Source organism: Caloenas nicobarica, chromosome 11, assembly GCF_036013445.1.
Source record: "Caloenas nicobarica isolate bCalNic1 chromosome 11, bCalNic1.hap1, whole genome shotgun sequence".
Classification (NCBI taxonomy): Eukaryota; Metazoa; Chordata; class Aves; order Columbiformes; family Columbidae; genus Caloenas; species Caloenas nicobarica.
Window position 1 is genome coordinate 13,702,512 of NC_088255.1, and position 23,348 is coordinate 13,725,859.

Below are 23,348 nucleotides of genomic sequence, written 5' to 3' on the forward strand. Positions count from 1 at the left end.
TTTGATGCCTTTTTATGTTGATATCGGCTCAGGTTTTTTTCTCATCTTAATCAAGTTTTGTTGTACTTAGACTTAAACTCTGGTTATTTACCGCTTTTATATGATAAAATTATGCCTTTAAAATGTTGATTTTTATTTTATTTTTTGTTTTCCCCGTTGTATTCTCAGTGACAAAATGCTACAGCAAAGCTGCAGTGGCTTGATCTGTCTGAACTGTTTTTATCTTGAGTGAGCACAATTCCTCTCAACTGCTGATCTGCTTGTAAAGCCAACCTTTGGCTGGATGTGGTCAGCCATAGAGAGAATTGTATTTCACTTCTTGTGCAGTAAAGGTGCCATTTGATTTGCAATGTGAAATTCATCCTGGTTTTGGAAGTGGTTTTATTTATGGTGTAGGTAGATAATCTACAGCTGGAAGCGTAAAGGGCAAAGTTCTTTTTTTTTTTTTAAATACATACAGGCAGCCTCTGTGCTTTGCTTTGAGTGTAACTGGGGTCAGGATCTGGCCACAGAACTGTGGGAGTGGGGAAGTGAACAATGCTGGGAAAATCGAGGACTTTTGAAGAGATCGTGTTTTAATTCTGTCACTCTTTTTCAATTGTAGGAAGCTAAAGGAGACTATTCCAGGTAACAACATTTTCCTTTCTAGTACTAGTGTGCTTGATGGATGTGTTTTTCTGTGTTGGCATTGTATTGCAAACAATCAAAAATGGGGGTGAAGTCCAGCCATGAGCAGTGACTGAAGAAAGTGAAATGCGCTGCTGGGCTGGATAAAATCTGAGTCCGCAGGGTGAGTAATGCCTCTTGTGAGCGGGCTCTGAGTCAAAACAGTTTTTCAGGCCATCTTGCTTTGCTCCCCTCCTTGAACGTGGGACACGGAGAAAGCTCCCACTGTTTCTTACGAGAAAAGCTGGTGCTTTGCACTGTGGCTCGGGTCCATCTGGACGACCTTGCCCACAGCCCTGCCCGTGCAGCGGCAGCACATGCGGGGAGACACGGAGCCTGTCAGCTGCCCATGATGGAGATCAATGAGCCACTTTCTTCTGCAGCTGCCCCACAGGGCCTCCCCATTCCTGCACTTGACCAGGCGGTTGTGTTTGTAGCTGGTGTGTGACCTGCTTGCTGGGCTTTAGCTGTCTGAAGCTGCAGCAGCAGGCTGGCTTGCCCTTGGAAACGGCTTTTTGCCATGCACAGGTTATGATAACTGGCCTTGGGGTGTTGTGGGGAGGAGGTGAGGTCTCCCTTGGATCTGTTATAGCTAAGGGGAAAGACCTGTGTTTAGAAACAGCTCTCTAAGCAAACAGAAATTCGCAAGGTTGGCTTTGGTCATGTTAATATTTTACTTCTTGATGAGTTTCCCTATAGAAAGAGAGGTGTGTTTACGCTTCAGCTACAACAGCTTTCAAGAGCCATGTTTCTGAAATGCTCAGTGAGAGCTATCTGCGGAAATGCAGGGAGCGAGTCATGTCTGACTGCCCAAAGCCTGCCGCAGTGACATACTCTGCTTTTCCTTTAGTGTGCAGTTGTCCGATAACTGTCAGTGCTGCTGCCCAAGACCCCTTCTTCTCCACATGTCAGTCCCTTTTCCACTGAAGGACAGGTTCTGTGAAGTCCATCACAACTTGTTTCTCCTTTTTGTTGGTGTGCTCTCACACCTGCAGGGACGAAAAGATGCCCTTGTCACTAAGATTAACTGGATGGGCTGGCTTTACAGACCATTTCTGTTCCTATTCATGCTGTAGACCTGCTTTGTGACCCACAGTATATTGCTTATAGCCTCAGTGTGCTGCGTTATTCTCTACAAAGACCCTGCTTATATTACTTGATCTCACAAGGACACCTTAAGTCACCCTTAAGCTTAACTTAGCTTAGGCACCGATGACCATTCACTTGACAAGAAGTGACTTGTTAAGCTGTAGCAGCTGGTGGCACATGCTTTCGATTCTCAAGAAAAGGGGTTAAGGTTAAAAACTACCTTTGCGGTGGAACTTCCATGATGTGGTTTGAACTTAACACCGACTCCTTATCATTTGCCATAAATAGGTTTGTACTATTGCTTCATATGCCCAAGAGCTGTGTCCGTGGTTATTTTCCATGCCTCCACAAATGTGTTGGAAGGAGTAGATTGCCTGTGGTTACCTTCAAAAGTATTTAAAAAAAAATTAGAGGGAAGAATACTGTGCTACAAGAGTGATTTCCTTTTCCAAGTGCAACTCTTCCCCTAACAGTTGTATGAAATTAGCTGCAGCAATTGTTTCCTCGGTTAAACAAAACATATGTCTCCATAGCAAATGAGCATGGCCAGCTGTCCCAAGCCCAGTGAGCGTACCAGAAGTGAAGGAATTTTATTTTACATATCACAAGTGGTCGTTTGGACCACCACTGATAAAGCACTGGCTTAATTATGAGCATATCTTAACAAAGATACTGCAGGACTGGTCTCTCCTGTGATACAGATACATCCTTGCAGTGGTGCTGCTTGTGCAGTGCAGTTGCCTTCATTTGTAGTGTCTTGGGTTTGGCACATTCATTCTTTGCTGTCGTTTGGCAATTCCACTTTGAATCACTTTCTGGAATGTGGCTCTTGCACCATTTCTGCTTACGTGAGAACATGCGGGTTAATTTTTTTATGTAGGATTAGTGCTGTGTGGACTCTCAGTAAATACAAGAATTGCCTGAAGTCCTAGAGATTAGCTTTCTGGAAGTGAAAAATGGGCCAGTCCAGACAACACCAATGATCTCTGGCTGATTTTTCCACACATCCTATAGGGAGTTTTTCCATGGGGACGTGTCCTGCGGTGGGGTCACTATGCAGCGTTCCTGCTGACTTCAGCTGGGAACAGGCAGATCAGTACCAGAGTCCAAACACTTTGGACTCCTGTGGCTCTGCAGTAACTCCTTTCCCAACCTGCTGCTCAAATTGTCAGATAACGTCTTGATGGCAGAGAGCAGCAATCTCCTGAGAAACACCCTCCCTTACCCTGTGCTGAGTGGGTGAGCACATTCTTTTGAAATCTGTTTATTTTCAGTGAGCAAACCTGACGTGCAGGCACTTGGAGAAAGTAAAAACTTTTGATTTCTACACCACAAAAGTCACTCTGGAGGAACTTTGCAGTCTGGTAGCACTAACAGTGTAAAAGTATCAGAGTCTTCGGGATTTGGCCATTGCAGGTGGTTTGCAATAGGACCCCAGAGTCCTGCGCTGGGCTGTTAGCGCAAGGGTATGTGCCTTATCATTTGGATGTGAGATAAACCACCCAAATTCCACTTTGAGAGGACCCTGGCTTTTAAGACTTCTTGATAAAACTTAAGTATGTGCTTCAAAATTGCACCCACAGCATGTCCATTGCATCTGTGCTCTGGTTTCTCAAAGGCAGTCTTAAATGACTTTGGGCTGCAGGAAGAACAATTAATGAAGATGACAGCGGTCCACAATCGATGCAGCTCACCGCACATCCAGTTCCTCTTCCTGTTTCCTGAACTGGTGATCCCAGCCAAGATAATTACCCCCCTGTGTGTGGTGAAGACCATGCCACAGGGATGCTTGATGAGCCGTTCCTCTTCCCCTTCCATGGGACCGTGTCAGGGCTGCCACGAGCAAAGTGAAGCCTCCCAAAGGGCAGCTCCCACGTTCCCAGCAAGTCTGGGATGCTGCACTGGGCAGGTTTTGCTCAAGAGGAGGGATGTAACGCTGTGCTTGTGTTCACTTTTCACAACTTGTCTACAGTTTCCAGTTGGCTGCTTCTCTGTTTAAACCGAATTGCCATCAGTTTTTCTCCAGCTCCTGTAATAAGAACCTCAAGCAAAGTATTAGTCATTAACGGTAGTTTTGGAACTCTGTATTGGTTGATTACACTGCTCCGCTCTCATATTTGCAAATGAAACAGAAAAAGCTGCAAGCCTAGTTTTACAGAATCTTGTTTTTTAAACTCTATGCGAGGGTTTTGAAATGATAGTTTGATTCAAGTTGCAGCTTCTGGCATGCTTCAGTTTTGAGGGGGAAAAAAAATCATATTTTAGAAATTTTATTAAATTTTCAAGAAACCTAATGTCTTGGCTGGCAAGCAAAATAATAGATCATTCTGATAACTATTCATCTTGTAAATGTGCAACATATAAAGTCTTGCCTCCTAGGGAAAGAAATGATTTAGCTGTATTTAGTTTACAGGCTAAGCATCTGCCCTCAAAAATGCTGTACAATAGTATATAGTATTATTTTTCTTTGTAGCTTGGTGAAACAGTTTGTAACTGAGATGTCCTAAATGCTATCCTTCTAGCATTAGAAAAATGCTTATTAAAATCAGATTAGCTACAGAGACTATAAAAGGAAAGCAACTTTTAGAAAAAGTTTATTTTCTGACTGATAATCTTGGATCATGTTTTCCCCAGTAATGTTTCCAGGACTGGAACCCAGCCGTGCTCCCTGAAAGTTAATTAAATTGCTGGAGGAGGGTTCCCATTTTCTTTAAATAGCTGACACATTCAATTTTGATTCTGGCCTGTGGGCTGCAAAGATAACTCCTGACTGGTATAACATAACACAGACAAAATAATGAATTCCTGATAGCTGACATGTGCGAGGCACCAGGGTTTATCATTACATGGGTGATAAATGCAGTTTGTAAAAGGAAAAGGTTTGTGTGAAAGATACCCCTGGAAACTGTGGCTATGGAGTAATTGGTTCAGAAACTCCTGAATTTAAAAACTTCACTGCGGAAAAAAATTAAGTGCTTGGTTTAGGTGCAGAAAATTGCTATTAACAGTTTGCTCCTAATTAGGATTGAGTGCTCACTATTAGTTTTTTGGGTAGCATTTGTGTGGGAAGATGACAGTTTTGCCAGACAAACTGGAAAATCTCTTGGTAGAAAAGAATGTGGAACTGATAAATTGAGCAGTGTTAGAAAACAGCTGCTTGAGAGAAGTTAATTGTCTGATAGCAAAGCACCTGTTAACTGCACTGCTTAGCCCAAGATTAAAGCAGCTTCAGAAACAGGACACACCTGAGATTTATTGGAGGCAGCTCGTCCAGCCTGTTTTTGGAAATCTCACCAGGTTCATATGACCAAAACTCCAGTGTGGCTGTGTCCAGGACTGGTGTTGGAGCAGAAACACAAATTTGAACCAGATCACCCAGTTTTTCCTACTTCCCCTCTGAGGTTTGCATTCTGGAGAGGGCTTAGGATGGGTCCATGTGGCATGAATGAAGCCCACCTCGTGTGTGCTGGCCACTAACAGGCTGTGGGGCCAGGCTAGAGCTGGCCTAAAGAAAGCCCTGAAATGGGTACAGTGTGGGTGTCAGGTCCCCAGTACAAATATTTTTGTTCCACAGACCTGCTCCTCTTCAGCTGCGCTGTTGGAGAAGGAGACCTGTTGTGAACTGTTCACTTGGAAGCTCTTTTCCAGAGCCATTGGGATTGTGGATGGGTTACAGGGGGACATCTGTGCTGGTCTCACGTGGAGGCCAAAGGCTTGAGCATAGTCTGGGTGCCTCTTCCAGCCCCTGGGGGTTTCCTTCCATGTGTATCAATGGGTGACACAAAAGGGCTGGTGGATCACCACAGGATTCAGGCTCAAGGCATCTGGTGCCTTGCTGGAAATCAGTGCTCAGCACTGGCTGGGGTTGTGCTCCTTGTGCTCCACTGCTGCTTGTTTGCCCAGTGAGTCATTGTGTATTTTGCCTTTCAGCTGCGACTTTGAACCCTTTTTCTTTAAATACCTTGCGAGGCACTTGCTTGTGAACGATTAACTCTGTCTCAGTCTAACCCAACTATGGGCTTTCCTGAGCTCAGTCTTTGGCAGTAACTAATTTGAAACAGGATGAGCAAAGATTTATTGACTTTGAACCTGTTTGCTGAGGGTGGTGATTATTTATTTCACCTTATTTGGGAATATCTAATGAACTGAGGTAGTAAATAAGCACATTTAGGGAAAATCATGTTTGATAGGTATTTCATTCAGTGACAATGATTCCCCTATTATATATATATATATATATACCATGAGGAATGGGTAGCTGAGGGGGAAGGCAGCACGCGGAGGGGAGCTGGGCAGGGAGTTGCTGAGCATCTCCCTGAGCACTTAAGCAGAAGTTTGAAGATTAAAATGTTGTTCTCTCCTGGTGTTTTGTTTTTCAATAAGAAGTAGAAAATCACTGTGTAAACCAGGTGCAGCTACAAAAGATGTAGCTAACACTTCAATTTTCTGCTAGATTTCTAATAGCAAGAGGGTTTTTTCTGTTAGTGCTACCTGTAGATTCATACAGCTCAGGGCAGACCAAAACATACGTTATCTGCAATGATGCAATTCTAATGTTGGTTGGTGTTTGGGGGTTTTTTTGTTTGTTGTTTGCTTTTACAATTTCCTATTTTAAAGCACTTCTGTAAGGGCTCCCAAGGAATCTATGTAGTGTGCTTATTACACAGCAGGTGAATTAGGCTGAATTAGGTGGAAGCACTGTGGGTGAAATGAGCAAAGAATTGAAGACAAAAGAGGGTGTTTTGAGTAATTTAATAATCTGATCTCATGGGGTTTACTTCTTGGATACAGCAGTGTAACTTTAATATTTACATATAATTATGGCAATTTGGTAAGGAATGTGCATTTTTGTTTCATATGCATGATGCTTGTACAGTTCTGTGAGGGGCAGCAAAGGGGTCATAGTGTTTTTTACTCTAAGTGTCCCTCCACAGTCTCCTCTCCTCTTTTCTCTCTTTTCTTTCTGGCACTTTTAACTCACAGAAGCAGTGCTATGGGAGTTACAACCCAGTCGCCTAGGGGAAGCACTTTTGTGTGTGCTCAGCATCCAAAGCAGATGAGAGATGAGGAAAGTGTTGTGCCAGAAAAAAATTCATCCCCAAAGTTGTTCCCCATGCAAGGGACAAGTTAGACATGTTGCTGTCATAGCTGTTAAGCTTGGGGTAGTATCATGGCAAAGCTTCACAGCCTTAGGTAAAAGATGCCCTCTCCCTTGTGCCTAGAATTTCCTTCAAGTACAGGTTCAGTATTAAATGACGTTGCCTTTTCCGACTGTAAAATTAGATTTTATGGCTTTTACATTATGTGTTCACCTCCCTTCTGTTGCGTATCTGGAAAACGTCATCAGGCTTGCAGAAAGTTTCTCCAGTCTTGCACCATCTGCTGCAAGCAGGAGTTTGGGCTCTGATCTGACTCAGAATAACATCCTCCCTTTAAAAAAAAAAAAATATATATATATATAGATATATCTCTTTTGCCTTTCCTCCCGACAGTGATTGGGATGTACCACGTGGGGTGTATTTTGCACTTTGAGGAAATGGAATGACAGCTTTTCAGCCTCAGCTTTTTTGCTTTTGCAGATTTGTCAGGTCTTTATCATTATTTGGATACTTTATTTTTCTTGTGGTTCCATGTATCTCTGTATCAGCACAAGGCTGTGATAACAAGCTTTAAGCTTTGCTGCTGTGCTCAGACATGCTAAAACCCTACAACTAACATGGCTAATCTGACTTCTGTGTGAACAGGAAGAAAGCGTGAATGTTAGAAATAACAGTCTGCTGTTGCGAGGAAGAGTTTGAGATCCTTCAAGCGTTGTATCAACTGCAAATAATCATCTCTGGGTCTGTAGTAAATCCCCAGGTAAAGCAGAGCTGTTCTGCTTCCCATCTGATCTGACAGAAGCACTGCGAACACATGCTGTTGGAATGGCTGAGCAGCTCTGTAAACGTGGATGTCCTGTGCCAGACCCGTGGCACTGTCAGCCATCACCAATGGTAGGTGTGTTGTTCAAGGATCAAAGGGTTTTATCTTCAAAAAATTCATATTTCATATCAAGAGCTGTAAAAGAGCAACTGAGAATTTAGGGCAGGTTCAGGACACAGATTTTTCTCTAGCCATGGAGAACTGCTTCCTCAGCACCCCCGTTTGTCATCTGCAAAGTAGAAATACAAATGGTGCCTCATTTAGGAGCAGCTCACACCCTCATTTGTCTGGTCTCCATGTCCGTGGATAGAAAGGTGCATGCATATAGCTGATATGAGAAATGTTGCTTTTTCAATGATGCTCTTGGTCATCATCCAAAAGCCAATGAGCTGGGTGACCAAACCTCCATGAGATCAGTGGGCACTGCTGCTGTTCTTTCAGAGTCAGGCAGGGTTCAGGAAGCAGAGAAATTAGCCTAAAGGAGCAGGGCTGGAGCTGGAAGTCAGGCCTGGGGTCCAAGGCTGTGGGTCCAGCCTGCGCCAAGTGTGGGGAAGGGCTGCCAACCCCCAGGCACGCTCAGTGTTTGGTGCGGGTCCCTTTCGAGCTGTAAAACTAAAGCTGTTGTTGCAGCACAGCGTGGGAATCCACAGCATGGCCGCAGCATAGATGTACAATGAGCCTGGCATTGAAAAAGCCATCTGTACTCCTTATCGTGTTCCTTTTTATGTACAGGGTTGGAAGGCTCTTAAAAATGCTCCTTCAAATACCTTTCTGAGCAGGCGGTTCCTATCTGGTATTCAAGTGGCAGGTTTTGCAGCCCAGCCCCGGGCAAAGCTCCCCGCTGGCTGGGGGGTTAAGGTTTGGCTCTGGCTGTGCTGTGCCAAGGGGAGCCCCTTGTTTATGGCCTCTCCAGATCTGGTCTTCCTTCAATAGAAAAATAACTTTCTTGAGGGTGCCAGCAGACCATAAACTGAAAGCTTGGGAAATGATGGGCATCGTCTGGCATTTGTCACAAAAGAGGGTTTGTCAGAGTGCATTTCAAAATCCTGCTGCCAAGATCCTGCTGTTCTGACATACTCGAAAGCTGCTAAATCCATCGGCTCTTCCCGTACCTTCCCTACTCTGTCTTCCTTCCCTCCTACTTTTTTCCTCTTGCACTTTTAACCTCACTCATTTCTTTTCTCTTCTCTTGCCTTGCTGCTGCTTCACACCTGTTTCTTGTGGTACCTTGAAAGGCAGACCAACCTCTATGGGAGTGTGAGGTTGCCACGCTCTACCCTTTTATTTATTTTAAAACAAAACAAAACCTTCAGAAAAGGCACCTGTTGCTGAAGCAGTCCAGCTGCATTGTGGTGGTCTGTGTTGCTGATTCTCATCTGTGAATGCGTGGAATGGGAGCACCTTGAAGACCTTGGTGATGCTACCCTAAGTCTGGTCACTTTAGGAAGTCATTTTAGGACCAGACTGAGGTGTGGGCAGTGACACGGGATGTTCTTGTACTGTTATAGCATCGCTCGTAATCATGTAGTAAAGGAATTCAGTGGTTATTCCCAAGAAATAGCATTACTAACATAATCTGAGTAAACTGACCAGCCATCTGAAAATTGTTGTTTTTCAAGTATCTAATTGTGTGCTGTTTCTGTTTGTTTTGCTAGCCCTAAATATCTTAGACAGAACAAGAAGAAGAATCCTAATTCAAAGTTTTTGAAGCATCTTCATGATGCAGGGTATACTGTGTCTTCCTTCAGCTGTGAAGCTCCATGTTTCCTTATATCTCACGTGATTCTCTGAAGCGTGTGCTGATTTTAGGTGTCCATGAAATAGCTTTCAGGTCAACTTGAGAGGTTCGTTGTTATTTTCTAAAAACAGGGCCACGCTAAATTCTACCGGCGATGTGCCTGAAATTAATTTCAAGATTTAACCGATTATAAAATAGTGACATTCAGAAACACCCAGGAGTTGACTTATTGTAATGATCACATAGCAACATAAGAGTAAGTATTTATGTGAGGTCAAGTGGCTCTGAGAAGAGAAGAAAATCTCTATACAATGGACTTTCCCTACTGATAAATTCCTGCCTTTAAAATGTTATCAGCACAATTCAGGATAGGCAGACACACCTACCATCACTTTAGTCAGTTAAAAGTTGTCTGAAGTCCCATCCTTATCAAGCTGTTAATATTTACAAAGATTATGTGGACTGATAAGCCTTTGTGTTGTAGTCCAATATATTGCTTTTGCTGCTCTGGGTGCATTTATTGCTCGTCACATTTTATGCTAATATCACTAACCACATTTTATTACATCTAAGCTCTTCCATGTGTTAGCAACAGGCATAAACTGCTTTTCCTGGGTGCAGGGAATAGCCTGGGCAGCTGTTGACAAATGGTCCTAATTAACACATTAGAGTAAATCTTTACCTAGCAGGGGGTGTTGTATCACTTGATTACAAGCTGTGAAGATGCACTTTCTGCGAACATAAATATGTAAGTCTCTCCTAATTTTCAGTACTGTGCTTCAGACAAAGCGTGGCACAATAGTCTGGTTCTTTCACAGGCTTCTGGTGGGGTTTTAGCAAGATGCCTGTAATTTCAGTGAAACGTCAGTGGGCTGTCAGAAGCATATGGAATTGGTCCTGGTTTGCTGCTAGAGATAGTAGTGTGAATGTGGTAGTGTCTGCTCATAGTATGGTATATGTTATAAATATCGCTATTGGTTATTTTGGAGACACGCTGCCCTTCCATGTCCATAGAGCTGGCACTGGTGAGTAGGGCATGCTCATGGGGACAGCATCTTGCCCAATGTTCACGTTGAGACAGTAGATTAAATATGGACAGTACCAAGAATATGAGCTGGGGTTTGGCGTGAGGAGGGCCTGCTGTAGATTTGAATTTATGTTGCTCAGATCGATCCAAGTTCTGCTCAATATCTGCCAGGGAGAAAACTCTCAGTTTAGAGGGTGGAATGGGAAGGAAAGGGTCTGTCTGTTTTTCTCTTGTTCCACTATGGAGAAGAATTATACTTCAGATGAGAGTTTCCTATACTTTCCTCCTGGGGAATAAACAAACCCTTTGCCAAAAATGTTCCGTCCTATTGACTCTGGGGAGCTTAAGTTTATATATTGACATTTTTCCAAGAACCAGCAGTCAAGAAGCCCCCTCCATAGCAGAGGTCAGATTAAATGCAAGCGTGCCTCTCCATCCCAACAGCCGAGTCCTCCTGCCCTGATGAGAACCACCCAGGGACACACCAGATACAACACTGGTGTTTTTGGCTGGTAGATAGTGTAGATGGCTGGACATCTGGAGCCAGGGCTGTCTGCCCTGTGAATTCTGTATTGTCTTGTGGCCGTTGTGAAACCAAACAGGAACAGGTAATAATTCAAACCGTCACTCCTGCTATCTGGAGTTGTCACCTCTAGAGAACGCCTGGGTCTTAGAGGGCTTGGGAAAGTGATCCTGAAGGTCAAGGAGAGACGTGCTTGGGCTGCTCTGTGCAGATCAAGTGATAATGAACTTTGTGGAAAGAGGCGGAGGACCCTTTGAGCCTTTTATTATCCCTGAAGCTGTGAATCACCCCAAATGCTAATCCTCGGGCACGCAGTCAGCAGAACAGGGCTGCCATGTGCCAGCCTGCGCTGTCTGAAGGCATCCAGCATGCAAGGAGCTGTGCCCTGTTTCTCCCAAGCCTTTTACATTTTTCCAGGCTTGTTTCCTGCTTTATCTTACAGTTATGCAGGAAAAAATAAAATCCTTATGTGGTTTATCAGAGACTTTCAGGCCTTATAATTCCATTTTTATGGACTCCCTCTAGCTGCAGATGGACAGGACGGTGTGTCTGGACCTCAGGATGAGGTTCTGTCCCTTCAGGAAGGCAAGTCCCAAGGGCCAACTTTGCCTCGTAAAAGAAGTGTATTCTCTGCTATTGTGAGAAGTTGGGTGCGTTTGTAGGTTGGCAGAACAACAGAGAAGGAAGGTCCAGTTCTGCTGTAAGTTGTCACAGCACTATGGGTTTTGCCTGCTGATGAACTGCAGCAAGGCCTGTGGTTTTGGGTCAGTGCTGGAGGGACATGCCCTGAGTCATGGCACAGACATGATTGCAGCCCTTTGGTCACTATGTGTCCCAGCTCAGAGCCCACAGACCTTGTCAGGTGGTGGGTGTGCTGGCTGGCTGGTGCTTGGTTTAAATTCAGTGGCAGACATTTCCATATTGATGAGTTGCTACTCATCAATCAAGCTTAACTAGCATCTACATTTTGTCATTTGATGAGGATGAAGTAAGCTGCTACTCAACCAGGTCCAGAGGCAAGGGCCCAAAAACCAAACAGGAAGGCGAGTAGCCCCACTGGAGGCCACAGATTGTACAAAAGGTGGCATTTCAGAGCATGGTAGGATGCAGCTGCCAGGATTTGGGGCATTTCTGCAGAGGCTCAGTGATGGGGAGGCTACTGGCCCTGTAATGGTTGGCAGAGGAGGGTTTGGGACCTCTCCAGCTGGCTGTGTTGGTGACAGCTGGGGGTCACCTGTCCCACGTGCCTGGCTGCCTCTGGAGCTCAGCTCTCACCTCCTGGCTTCAGCCATTGCTTGGGCATTTTGTTGTTTGCTGGCAATGAGGTTGCTAAATAAGGGTTTACTGACTAGCCATTAAACCTCTGATTATGAATATTGCAGGTTGAGAGTATATATTTAGAGGAACATCCCTTTCATTTGGTAAAAATGAGTTATTTTGTTACTGCTTTCTTCCCAAACCTTTCCTACTTCACTGCATTTCCCTGCCAAGCCTGACTGCTACAGCAGCCATTGCAGTTATGCATCAGGCTTAAAAATTGGAGGAAACTTGTTTGGTGTTTTTTATTTTTTTTGCTCTGGATTCTAAGGCCTCAGGAGGGTGTGCTCTATCTGCATTTTCATGTATCCCTACAAACCTTGATAGTCTACCTTCTTGCTGCAAGCTGAGATGTCCTGCCGCCTTTTGATCTCATCGAAATGGTCTTTCAAGGAGTGAATAAAATCCCCTCAGCTTTTGTGAGCACTGGCTGTATCTGAGCACTGGGAGGGGAGATCCTGATTCTTCTGCCCAGCTGTCCCTCTTTGTGGCACTAGGGTGCTGGCCAGCTTGCAAAGAAAAGTGCGTGTTCCTGGCAGAAGAGCGCTGGCCCGGCAAAGCTCAGCAACAACAGCTCCTCGGTGCTAATTGACTCCCTTCTTGGCAACTTCATCAAAGACACTGAAGAATAAATAGGCCATTGATTGAACCGGTTCCTCGTCCCCGGAGGTGGTCCCTCTTAGTCAGGGTTGAGGCACATTGTCACAGCCGGCCGAAGAAGCTTGCAGAGCGATTAGCCTGTGTTCACTGAGAACAAAAAGCTTTAATTTACTGCACCTTCCATGTGACATCTGCCATGTGAGATGGAAGTGTGGTAGGAGTATGCTGCCTCCTCTGTCTCTGGAGGTCCATATGTGGTGCCCATGGAGCAGATTTCTGCGCTCTGCTCCACTCTACTGATGCACAGGGTGCTCACGTTGGGGGATGAGAGGGCGTGTAGCTCAGATCAAATCTCATCGTGGAATCCGAAAACAGAGGTCAGAAGGAGGAAAGCACCTTCAAGGAAAGCCCGGATGCAGAAGTCAAGGCGGATGCTGATGGACGTGACTGATGCATTCCTTACATAGAAAAGTCATGTTCGTGCTTGTTGGCGCTGCTGCGAAGGCACGCAGAAATCCTGCAGAAATGAGGCGTGCAAGTTTCAGCTGATTTATTCTTCAATGCTCCATTAATTAAATCTTAACCATTTTACTGATGCCTGTAAATAGGCTTTTAAATATTCTGCTGGGGTTTTTCATGACAAATTGCAGTCATGTACTTCAACCCCCTTTATTTTGTTCCAGACTGGGCCTGGAGTCCAAAATATTTGAACTTTCTGTAGAATGAGCAGTCCAGGAAACCTCTTAAGTGAAAATATTCTAAAGTATATGAACTGAAACCCTTTGTTTTGAATCAGATCAGTGTTGAACTCTGAGACTTGACAAACAGCATGCTGCTTTGTGAAATGTATTGTCCAGAGGTAGGATTTTAGCTAAAGATAGAGCAAAAATTAGTACTACAAGCCTTGCTTTTGAGCAGAGGCTTTTCTTCTGCAGCTGTTGAGGGCTCATTCTGCACTCAGCAAATAGAGTGCGTGCAAAATAAATACTGATACGGTGCTTCTGCTACGGTGGCCTGAGAATCATGTGTCTGTATAATGAGTTACAACAGGACTTATTTTGCATGACACCATATACATCACTGTCATGTGAGAGGGCCTATAGAGTTACATTGCTATGAGAGCCCGATATGGGGCAATGCACCATGTTCTTGGGTAGCAAATACAGCGCTTTCCTCCTGTTGAAACTAATGATTGCATCTATGATTCACTAGCAGTGACTCTGTGCCTTTTTTGGTTTTTAGTGATGAAAACACTAGGAAAGACTTGAAGACACTACCTGTCTTTCCTACCAAGACACTGCAGGAGCATCCATCGCTTGCTTACTGGTGAGCTGTTTAATTTAAAATGTAAATTATTGCTATGAATTGTAGTAACAAGATCATTTTTAAAGAGTTTTGCAAACTCTTTAAAAAAAGTTTTCAGCCTGTATGATGTAGGACCTGGAATTAATTGCTTGTGTTCAAGCATTTCCAGTTTTTAGAAGGTTATAAATTACACAAGATTGGATGCAAAACCCTCATTGAAAGTTCACTCTAATTAAATTACTGGATTAGAAACTGCTAGGTTGGAATACATGGGGACCATGGGTTAGAGAGAGCTGAAATCTGAACTCCAGCCAAGCCTGGGTTTGCAAAGAGCACTTTGCTCTTCAGCTGTCACCCAATAGAGCCTCTGTGGTGGGTTCATGTCAGCTGGGCCAGATGCCCACCCAGCTGCTCCCCTCAATAGGACAGGGGGAGAAAATAAGCTGGAAACAGAAAAGCAGGTCCATTTTTGTGGCTTGGATCTGCTGTGAAGGAACACAGCATTTGGGATGAATCAATGATATTGTTTTCTTGGAATGCCCTTTGTGCAAGTTTGACTCCCTCACTTGTGTGTTTGTGGTGGGGGTTTTTATGTTTGTTTTTGTCGTTGGTGCTTTATTGTGTGTATACCTGATGGATTTTCAAGTATACCAGTACTTATGATTTGTGCTTTTTTTGTTTTCGTTTTCAGAATCAAAACTGCTGGGCTTTTCTTTGAAGTGTTTGACACTTAAATGCATATTTTATTTCTCATTCTACTAAAATAAAATGTTGAAGTATATAACAGGAAAAATGCAAAAATGTCATTGCTGACAGATATATATATTTTTCACCTGTGAAATGTCAGGGGAAAACTATACTGGAATTAAAACATTTCTGGTTTAAATTCTTCTGTCTTATGTATGGACCATTAGCCATCCTTTGAAGACCTGGTCCTTTAGAATGTGAAAATGAATTTATACAATTAGTGCTGTAATTTTGCGACAGAGTAGGCTGATCTGAAACAATTTGTTAATTAGTCTGGAACGCAGCATGCAATGGTGGGAATCAGCAGGGCATCTCCACACTGCTCAGTGAAGGGTGGGCGAGAAATCAGTAAGACACAGAATATAAACCAGAGCAAGAAATGTACGGAGGGACACATCTCTGCATGCTGAGCTGGCATCTGAATTTTGACAGGCGCTGTCACATGTGAAAAAAGTCACTGAGCCTCTAAGTTGGGTTTTGTGCTTGTTTTGCAGTGAGGACAGAGTAATTGAGCATTATACACAAATTAAAGGTCTGACCAGAGGACAAGCCATTGTTCAGTGAGTATGACACTTGTTAATTTGTGAAGGTGATATTTCTACTTTTTTGGTGCTGTTGAGAAGTAGAAGTGCAGGCTGGTTTGGTCATTATAGCTTGCAAGCTTTACCATTTGTATCTGTCAGTTCTGGGGGGTTTTTTGAGTTACATTTCAAAGTAACTTATTCAAAGTTTCAGATTTCAGACTTGCAGTTAAGGTTGTGTGTCCTCATTCAGATACCTCAAATATAAAATAAATTATTTGGGCCTTACTTTATTGGAAGACTCTTCTCCATACCCTGCTTGCTATCAATTAGTTTTCACACCAAACCTTATAGGTCCTGTAAAAAACCCCAAATGCATGTTTCTTGAGATGTTCAGAATTTGGCTTTCAAAAGAACACAGTCTTCCAAGATGTAAACAGAGCCTGTGGAATTTTATTTTTAATTCACCGTTAATGTTACTGGACTTCCTGCAGACAAATTCAGTGTGATGTGAGAAGAATACCGTGATTGCACAATGCAGGCAACTTATAGTTTTTCTCAGGTACCTTGAAGCTGTAACTGTCTCAATAATTCATGAGCTTCTTTCAATAGGAACAAGGGAAAGAATTGTCCAGTTGTTGTCTGAAATGCTTTGTGAAACAGTTGTACAACTGCATGAACACTTTAATTTGGAGCCTATCCATCCTAACCAAAGCACCTATAGTGCAATGATCATAGGCAGGTCTTTACTTCCAACATCTTCCAAAAAGTTCACATGTTCAGTTGAAAATTTTTACTTTCGGTTTGCTGACCTTCTAAGAGGTTGAACATTGTGTTGTATGAGAATTTTTCCATTAGCTTTACCTGGACCAAAATACCACATCTTTCTCTGAGCCAGGATGCTAAGTTGTTTTTTTTTTCTTCAAAACATGGGCCTTCAGTTATTAAGACCTTCAAAATATGCAAGTGATAAATGACATGTCCTGAATATATGTGTGAAAAAAATGTTAATAGATAATATTCCCTCCAGAGAAAATTATCTGATATGATATAAATCTGTCTACAGGTACATGAAAGTGGTAGAAGCTTTGCCAACATATGGAGTTCATTACTATGGAGTAAAGGTTAGTAAATGCTCATAGATAATGTGATTGCTTAGATTATTACATGTGATTACATTCCTAGAGGAGTAGTTAGATGATTCAGTACTCTTCTATCAGAATTAACCCCCCCATTTTCAACCTCTATCATTTTTCCCCTTCAATATTCCTTAATTGTTTCCAGAGAGCAGCAAAGCATCATGCAGAAGACTGAAAGGAATCTTTCTGAAACCTTCTGTAATCCTATCAGAAGCTAAATTTGTATCAGCTTAATTAAACTGGATATCACTTGTAGATCTGAAGCAGTTAATAGTTTCCTCAGAGACATTTCTAATCAAGATTAGAAAAAAAAAAATACAATGTAGAAAAGAGTACTTGTAAGTGGCAGGTGATTAGTGAGTGTGCACTTGGAGTGGGAAAATGCTGAGAAATATTTTTGGAGTGATGGAAAAACACCATTTATTCCCATTTGTAGAGCAGAGCCTGGGCCAAAGTGTTTTGTGCAGAAGAGCTCGGCAGAGATGATCTTTCCTTACCTTGAGTCATGGCCAAGACTGTGGTACCTGAGAAGCTGATGTTTTGTGCCGTTCTCTCCTCCTGCAGCTGTCTGTGCCTGCATTACTCCCACAACAAGTGACACCCCCTTGTTTCAGCAGCACCGTCGCTTTTTTGTCCACTTCGCACAGCCACCACGTGGTTTCTTGCCTCTGGCTGAGAAGGCAAGGGGAGAACATTTTGACATTCACTCTGGCAATCCACTTCACGTCAATTTCTTTGCAAAAAATGTCCTTGTCCCATACCTACCCATGCTTGTCACAGAATGAAAGGGGCTGTAATCTTGGAATTGCTTAATTCTTAAGTAGCTGTTTATTCATGTCCGTATCCATTTTTCAGGATAAACAAGGAATCCCATGGTGGCTTGGAATAAGTTACAAAGGAATAGGCCAGTACGACTTACAAGACAAAGTTAAGCCTAGAAAAGTAAGTTTTTTGCATCTGTTTTGTTGTGTGTTTTTTTTGTTTTTTTTTTTTTTTTGGATGAGGATGTGGGTGGTGGTGTGTGTCAGAATCTACTTTTTTAAGCTGTTGCATATTAGGCTAGTGAGCAAAAGAGAAGGGGTTGGAGGGAGAAGGAGAATTCTGCTGGCACCGAGGCAGTAAAACTCTCAACGTGGACAGTGGGAACTCTCTTTGGGAGGTTTGGCTCATGTGTTATCTTGAATTTGGTGGTCTCAGGACAGTCTGGACAGGAATTTTGGCATCCTCCAGGGACACCTACAGAAATACAAAGCAAGTGGGTTTCTGCATGTCATGAGCTACAGGCCTTGGTACTCAAGCAGTGTTTTCACTTGGCTTTTGTAAGTGTTTTTGGTGTGTCAAGTGATAAAAGGCTCCACTGATATCCATGTAATACGAAGGGGACTGTGTGAAACTGCAGACCTGTTTAGGCAACTGTATGTTTTTATGATGTGACGAATTGTAAGGGAGGATTTGGGAATAAGTGTCAAATACTGGAGGTTGTTCTGTTCTTTTTGCACCTCCCTGCTCCCCAACATGCCTCCTGCAGAGTCAACTCTGCCAACAAACCTCCTTTGTTTAGACAGAGCGGAGGGTCCCATATTGCACTGCTGGCTCCGTCAAAGCTCTCATCAGCCCAGGACTGAGCCCTGGTGGTCTTTGAAGAGTTATTTAACCCATTTGGTCAGGGGGAAGAGCCAGGACTGCATGTGCAGGGTTCAGTGTGTGGTTTCTTTCTGGTCTTGTCTTTGTTGGAACATCTAAGCAGGGAGGAGATGGAGACCTAGAGCTTTGCTGTTCTCCTTCCCCAGGAATGATCTGGGCAGGAGTTCACATGAAGTATGTGCTTCTTGCCAGGGGATTTTACATTTGCAAAATGATATTGTTTAGTGTATTTGTGCCAAAAAACCACAGCTTATCAAAACTTCCTTGTTAAGAGTAATTCCCCTTCAAGCTCCTAACTCGATCTCTTTTTCCAGAGCAGGCTATTACTTGGTTTCCTTTGGTATATTTATATACCTGTGTCTCCCAGGTTGAACTCTAAGATCCTTTCTTTGCTTTGTTTAGTAAAGCACTTAGCTTAGCCACAGATCTCTCTTACCATGAATGTTCTAAATGGCAGTGATACAAGAGGAACCCTAGAAGATCAAGTCAATATTAATACAGCCATTGATCATCAAAGGAGAGCATCAAGGAGCTCCTCTTGCTCTTAAACACTTTGGAGTTTTTAGGCAACATCTACAAGATTTTTCTGGTCAGGTCAAACAAGGATCATTTTCTAGCCAAGATGTCCTGCTGTGACCAGCAATGCTGTCCAAGAAGATGTAGCCTGCCTGGCTAGAAGCATTGCTTTGCCAAGCAGTTTTTGTGCTTGTGAGATTTCAGTTTACGACATCAACCAAGCAGCTTTTTTTTTTTTTTAAGGTCAGCAGGGTCCAGATACCAAGTCATACCCTGCTACAGTTAGTTACAAGGGGCGCTTATATCCCGACTTGGTTTGGGACTTAAAATGTTGAGACACTGCTGTTTATTTCAGTGTAGCTATAGTGATGCTGCCTGTGATGTGGCAGGCAGAAGCTTCATTTTACCCAGTATTGTTGTTTGTTCATATTTATTAATGTATCAGAATATATTTTGGAGAGATAAGAGTCTATATAGCTTGCCTGAATCTCCAAGGAGTCTGCAAGCACAATCCTTTCTGAAGCAGCCTGTGAGAGAGGGGAGCACTGTGCCTGGCTTCTGGAGCAGAGGTGCTAGTTTTGCTGGATTTGGTGCTAGATTTGCTGGATTTAGCAGAATTTTCTTGTTTTGCTTTTTGGGGTGAAGCCAAACTCGTGACTGCCATGCACTGGTGTTATCCTGCTGTTTATACTGAGGATCAAAAGTGCTGTTGTGTTTTTCCCTGGTCATCTGGGAAAGAGCATTCTTATGGTGCTCCACTTCTCCAGTTAGTTATATTTAAGTATACATGCAGCTGATTAACTCTGGGAAAGGATGAGTCCAAACATATTGAAGACCAAGCTGGCTTTTCCTAATTTTAAATATACAACTAATCTCTGGCTGTGCAAGTCTCTCTGATAGTGGCTGCAGTGGGAAATCTGCTGAGTTTCAGGTGAGAGCCTTTGAACAGGAGTTGGTGCCCGTGCTCCAGCTGAATTCACGCCAGGGGGTTTTATTCTGCTACCTGTGTCTTTTCTGCAGTGCTAATGGCTGCTGTCACACATAGCTGTATTTGTTTAATGCATTCATCATAGGCATCTGGCAAGAGCCAAGTCCATATTTAGAATGAAATTTAAAAAATAATAATAAAAGTATATACAATTAACTGCACCATTAATGCGCTGTCAATTAAATACCAGGAAATGTAACCACCCTCCTCAAAAAGTGAAATCTTATGGTGCTATCCAATTAGGTCCTTAGATAAAGAGATCTAAAAATGAGCCTCAGAGCACAGTGGTTATCCCAAGAGTTTGTGGTTGGATCAACACTGTTGTGTGAAGTCCAAGGTTGAGAACTCTTCACAGGAAACAACTTGCAAGACAGATTTGGATGAAGCAATCTCCAGATCCGTATCGCCCAGCCTTGCCAATGCTTGCACATGTACCGTCAATCATCTGTCAGGGAAAGGTGTGTAACTCAGGGCTGGACCAGGAGAACCTGCTGTGTCTGTGTGTGTAAAGCTGGATGGGGAGGTTTGAGTCCAGCTATTAATATTTTGCCAGTTGACCTGAGATCGTTTGGAGAAAAGAGTTTTGTTGCTGTAAGTCACTGCTGAAAGCTTGTATTGCTTTGGAAGCAGTTTCTATTGAAGCAAGCCCATGTTTTACCTCTTGCTTGGGACTGCGAGCTGATGGGAGCCAAGGAGAGCACTGTGTTCCAGCGCTGTGATAGACCAAAAATGGAGTATTATTGGTTTGTGTCATTTATGAAAATTGTCTCTCCTTTGTAGATAGAAGCAGTGGCTTCACACTGACTGGAGGTTACACTTGGCTGAGTTGATGATAATCCTGAAGTCTCACACAGTTTAAAAAGACTGGGTTTGGCAGCCCTTGTTCAGATTTCAGCTCAGACCTGGGATTAACTCTGCAGTCCTGCTGCTTTGCAAACGTATTCTCCCTTCAGCTGCAGTTAATACCGAGAGGTGCCTCCTGCTTGCTATGAGGTGGCATGCCAAGATCCTGTCCCCCAGTCTCTGAATCAATTAGGAAAAGCATAAAACAGGTCCCAGGACTTCATACGCCATTTCAAAACAGAATAGATCTCCCTTTTATCTCTGGCCCTGTTCTTCTCACTGGTGAGGTAAACAATACATCATCTTGTTTATGGAGCGTGTATTATGGTATGGATTGAGTTTATTCTGCGTTCAGCCAATATGTGGTGATCCTCTGAGGGACAGGAATCTGAGAAGGCAGCTTGCTGGCTTTTTAACTTGTTCTCCCACTTCATTGTGTTTCTGTGGGCGACTCCCTGGTGATAAATGAACTATAATGTCTGAAGAGAAGTACTAATCTTGCTATGGTATTGTTTCAAATCTGCAAGAATTTCGATTCTAATGCTGGTTGTCTTGAACACATTGTGTTCTCAGAAGTGTTTTTGTTAAGAGTGTGCAAGTTTTGAAATGGGTAATATTTATATTTTTCTTTTGATTCAACATATACTAAGAGCTGATGCTGAAAGTTTTCCCTTGCAGAACAATAACTGAATGTGAATTTACTGTCCTGCTTTGCTGAATGGTTCAGAACACAATGGCATTCATACAGGCTTCTCAGCAGGCAGATCTAATTAGGCAGAGATTTCTTTTATGGTGTTTATTTCTCACCAAGTAGAAGCTGTTGATTTAGACATAAGATACGAAACTTGCACAATTATTTAAAATAAACAGAGCTGTTATGAGACTGCTCTGAAATTCACTTCCTTCCAGATGTGTGGAAAGTTGCTTGAGCATCACCTGCCCCAAAACATGCTTTTTGGGACAGCTTGGTGCCGAGGCATCTCTGATTCTTGTTAATGCCAATGCTAGTGAGAACCGAGCAAGGACGGATCATAATGCATTAGGAAAAGATGTGACTGAAGACATTTTTTAGAGGACTGGCTTAATATGCAAGAGATGAAGGATGCCTCCAGGTGAACTCTACCAATTTATGCTGGCACAGGTGGGAGCCATCTGCCTTCCTCTCTCAGAAATTGCTCCAGGTGGTGCAGTTTGGCCCTCCTGCCATCTAGTCAAATACTTCCCTCCAAGGCCAGGCACAGCAATTTAAAACAAAGATTTTGGTTGAAGGTAGTGTGCCAGGCAGCAAACTGCAGCAGAGGGGCTGAAACACAGCCCTTTGTCCAGCACTGTCGGTAGGGTGGTAATTTCCTTCACTGGGGTGGGGTGCGTTCCTTTAATGTTTCCTTGGTCTGAATTGCCAGATTTGTTTGGAGATTGCCTTTCCTAGTCAGTTCTGGGATGCAGATTGCCGAACCTCCTTGCAGGCACCACACGTACCATGAGGTGCTTTCCAAGTGCTTCCCAAGGGAAAGGCTGCTGCAAATGCTGCAGCATGGTTTGCACTTGCATGCTGACCTTATCCTTGGGTGGAAAGTGAGAGATCTGAGTAACTTAGCTCTTGGTTAGAATTTGCCATCAACCTTGGAAACATTGTGGGTGCAGCTGTTGCACATGCTGTGCCCGGGGCTGGTGCACCAGTGCTTGGCTGCACAACCCTGCAGCCAGCTTCTGTCCAGACTTTCATCCCATTCAATAAAATGAACAAACAAAGTTGTTTTTTTTTTAAAACAAAATGCATCAGGCTGATACAAGTATTAAGCACAGGGCCCCTGAGAAGCTCTTTTACACATTTCTCAAGCTCTGCCAGCTCCTGCCTCCGATCCTGATGGGGCTGTTTTTCTGAGCCAGCGAGCTGAGCTGCTGCTGTCAGGCCCAGACAAACTCACATTTTATTCAAAACTGGATGCAAGATTGGCCAGGTAAAAAAAGGCTGATTCTTTTATTAAGGTGTCTCACTACTTAAACAGTCTGTGTCTGCTTTGTGTCTCATTAGACTACAATTTACAGCTCTCTTTGTATGGGAAAAGAGGGTTAGAATGGTGATATCTTTTTGTTTGGTTTTCTGTAGTATCTTGAAGAGAATCACAGTAAATATGCAGGAAACTTAAACTCATGGGCTGGCAAAAGCAGTAGCTGGCTGGTAGAGGTCTGGCTGTTGCACAGAAGTGCCTGAGTAATGAGGTGTGATCAGACACCTTTGCACCTCCACCTTCTCCACAAAAACCCAAAAAACTAACCTTGACCAGACCAAATTCTGCCTGGAGAGTCAGACATGCTCAACGGGAGTGGAATTCTCATGAGCCTTTAAGGATCTGGCAATCATTTAGATGGAAAAGACTTTTAAGAAAACATTCATTAGCTCTGGTGGACCTAATCATCTGGTTAAAGGGAACATCCATTGCAAAACTTCCACAAAAACATTTTAATTATTTCTAATTGTCCTTCCAGCCCTCAAAAACCAGTTTCAGATTTCCAGATATATGTTTGGGTTTTTTTTTACAACTCTTCTCTTTTAATATGCATGTAGTTTAGGTAAGATTGAAATTCTGAATGAGTTAGAAACATGTCTTTACAGAGTTACAGAGTATTTGAAGGGAGTAGGAAAACACTAATGCAGTGACAGTTTCTGAGTATTGCCTTTTGACCACAATTTAGAAATTTTTATTTGAAGTTTATAGGATTTCATTTGGTTTACTCTGGTTTATTTTTTATTACTTTTTT

At 43.1% G+C, this 23,348-nt stretch overlaps 1 protein-coding gene across 4 annotated transcripts in view; it reads left to right on the forward strand.

The window, feature by feature from the left end:
* The window catches only part of FRMD4B (FERM domain containing 4B), a 130,429-nt gene that overhangs the window by 87,434 nt on the left and 19,647 nt on the right, over positions 1-23,348 (forward strand). For all 4 annotated transcript variants that reach the window (XM_065642487.1, XM_065642485.1, XM_065642486.1 and 1 more), the window contains exons 7-11: positions 605-627; positions 14,125-14,208; positions 15,429-15,494; positions 16,522-16,579; positions 17,450-17,536. In XM_065642487.1, coding sequence (XP_065498559.1) covers positions 605-627; positions 14,125-14,208; positions 15,429-15,494; positions 16,522-16,579; positions 17,450-17,536 — 318 coding nt within the window. The remainder of the gene's footprint in view (positions 1-604; positions 628-14,124; positions 14,209-15,428; positions 15,495-16,521; positions 16,580-17,449; positions 17,537-23,348) is intronic.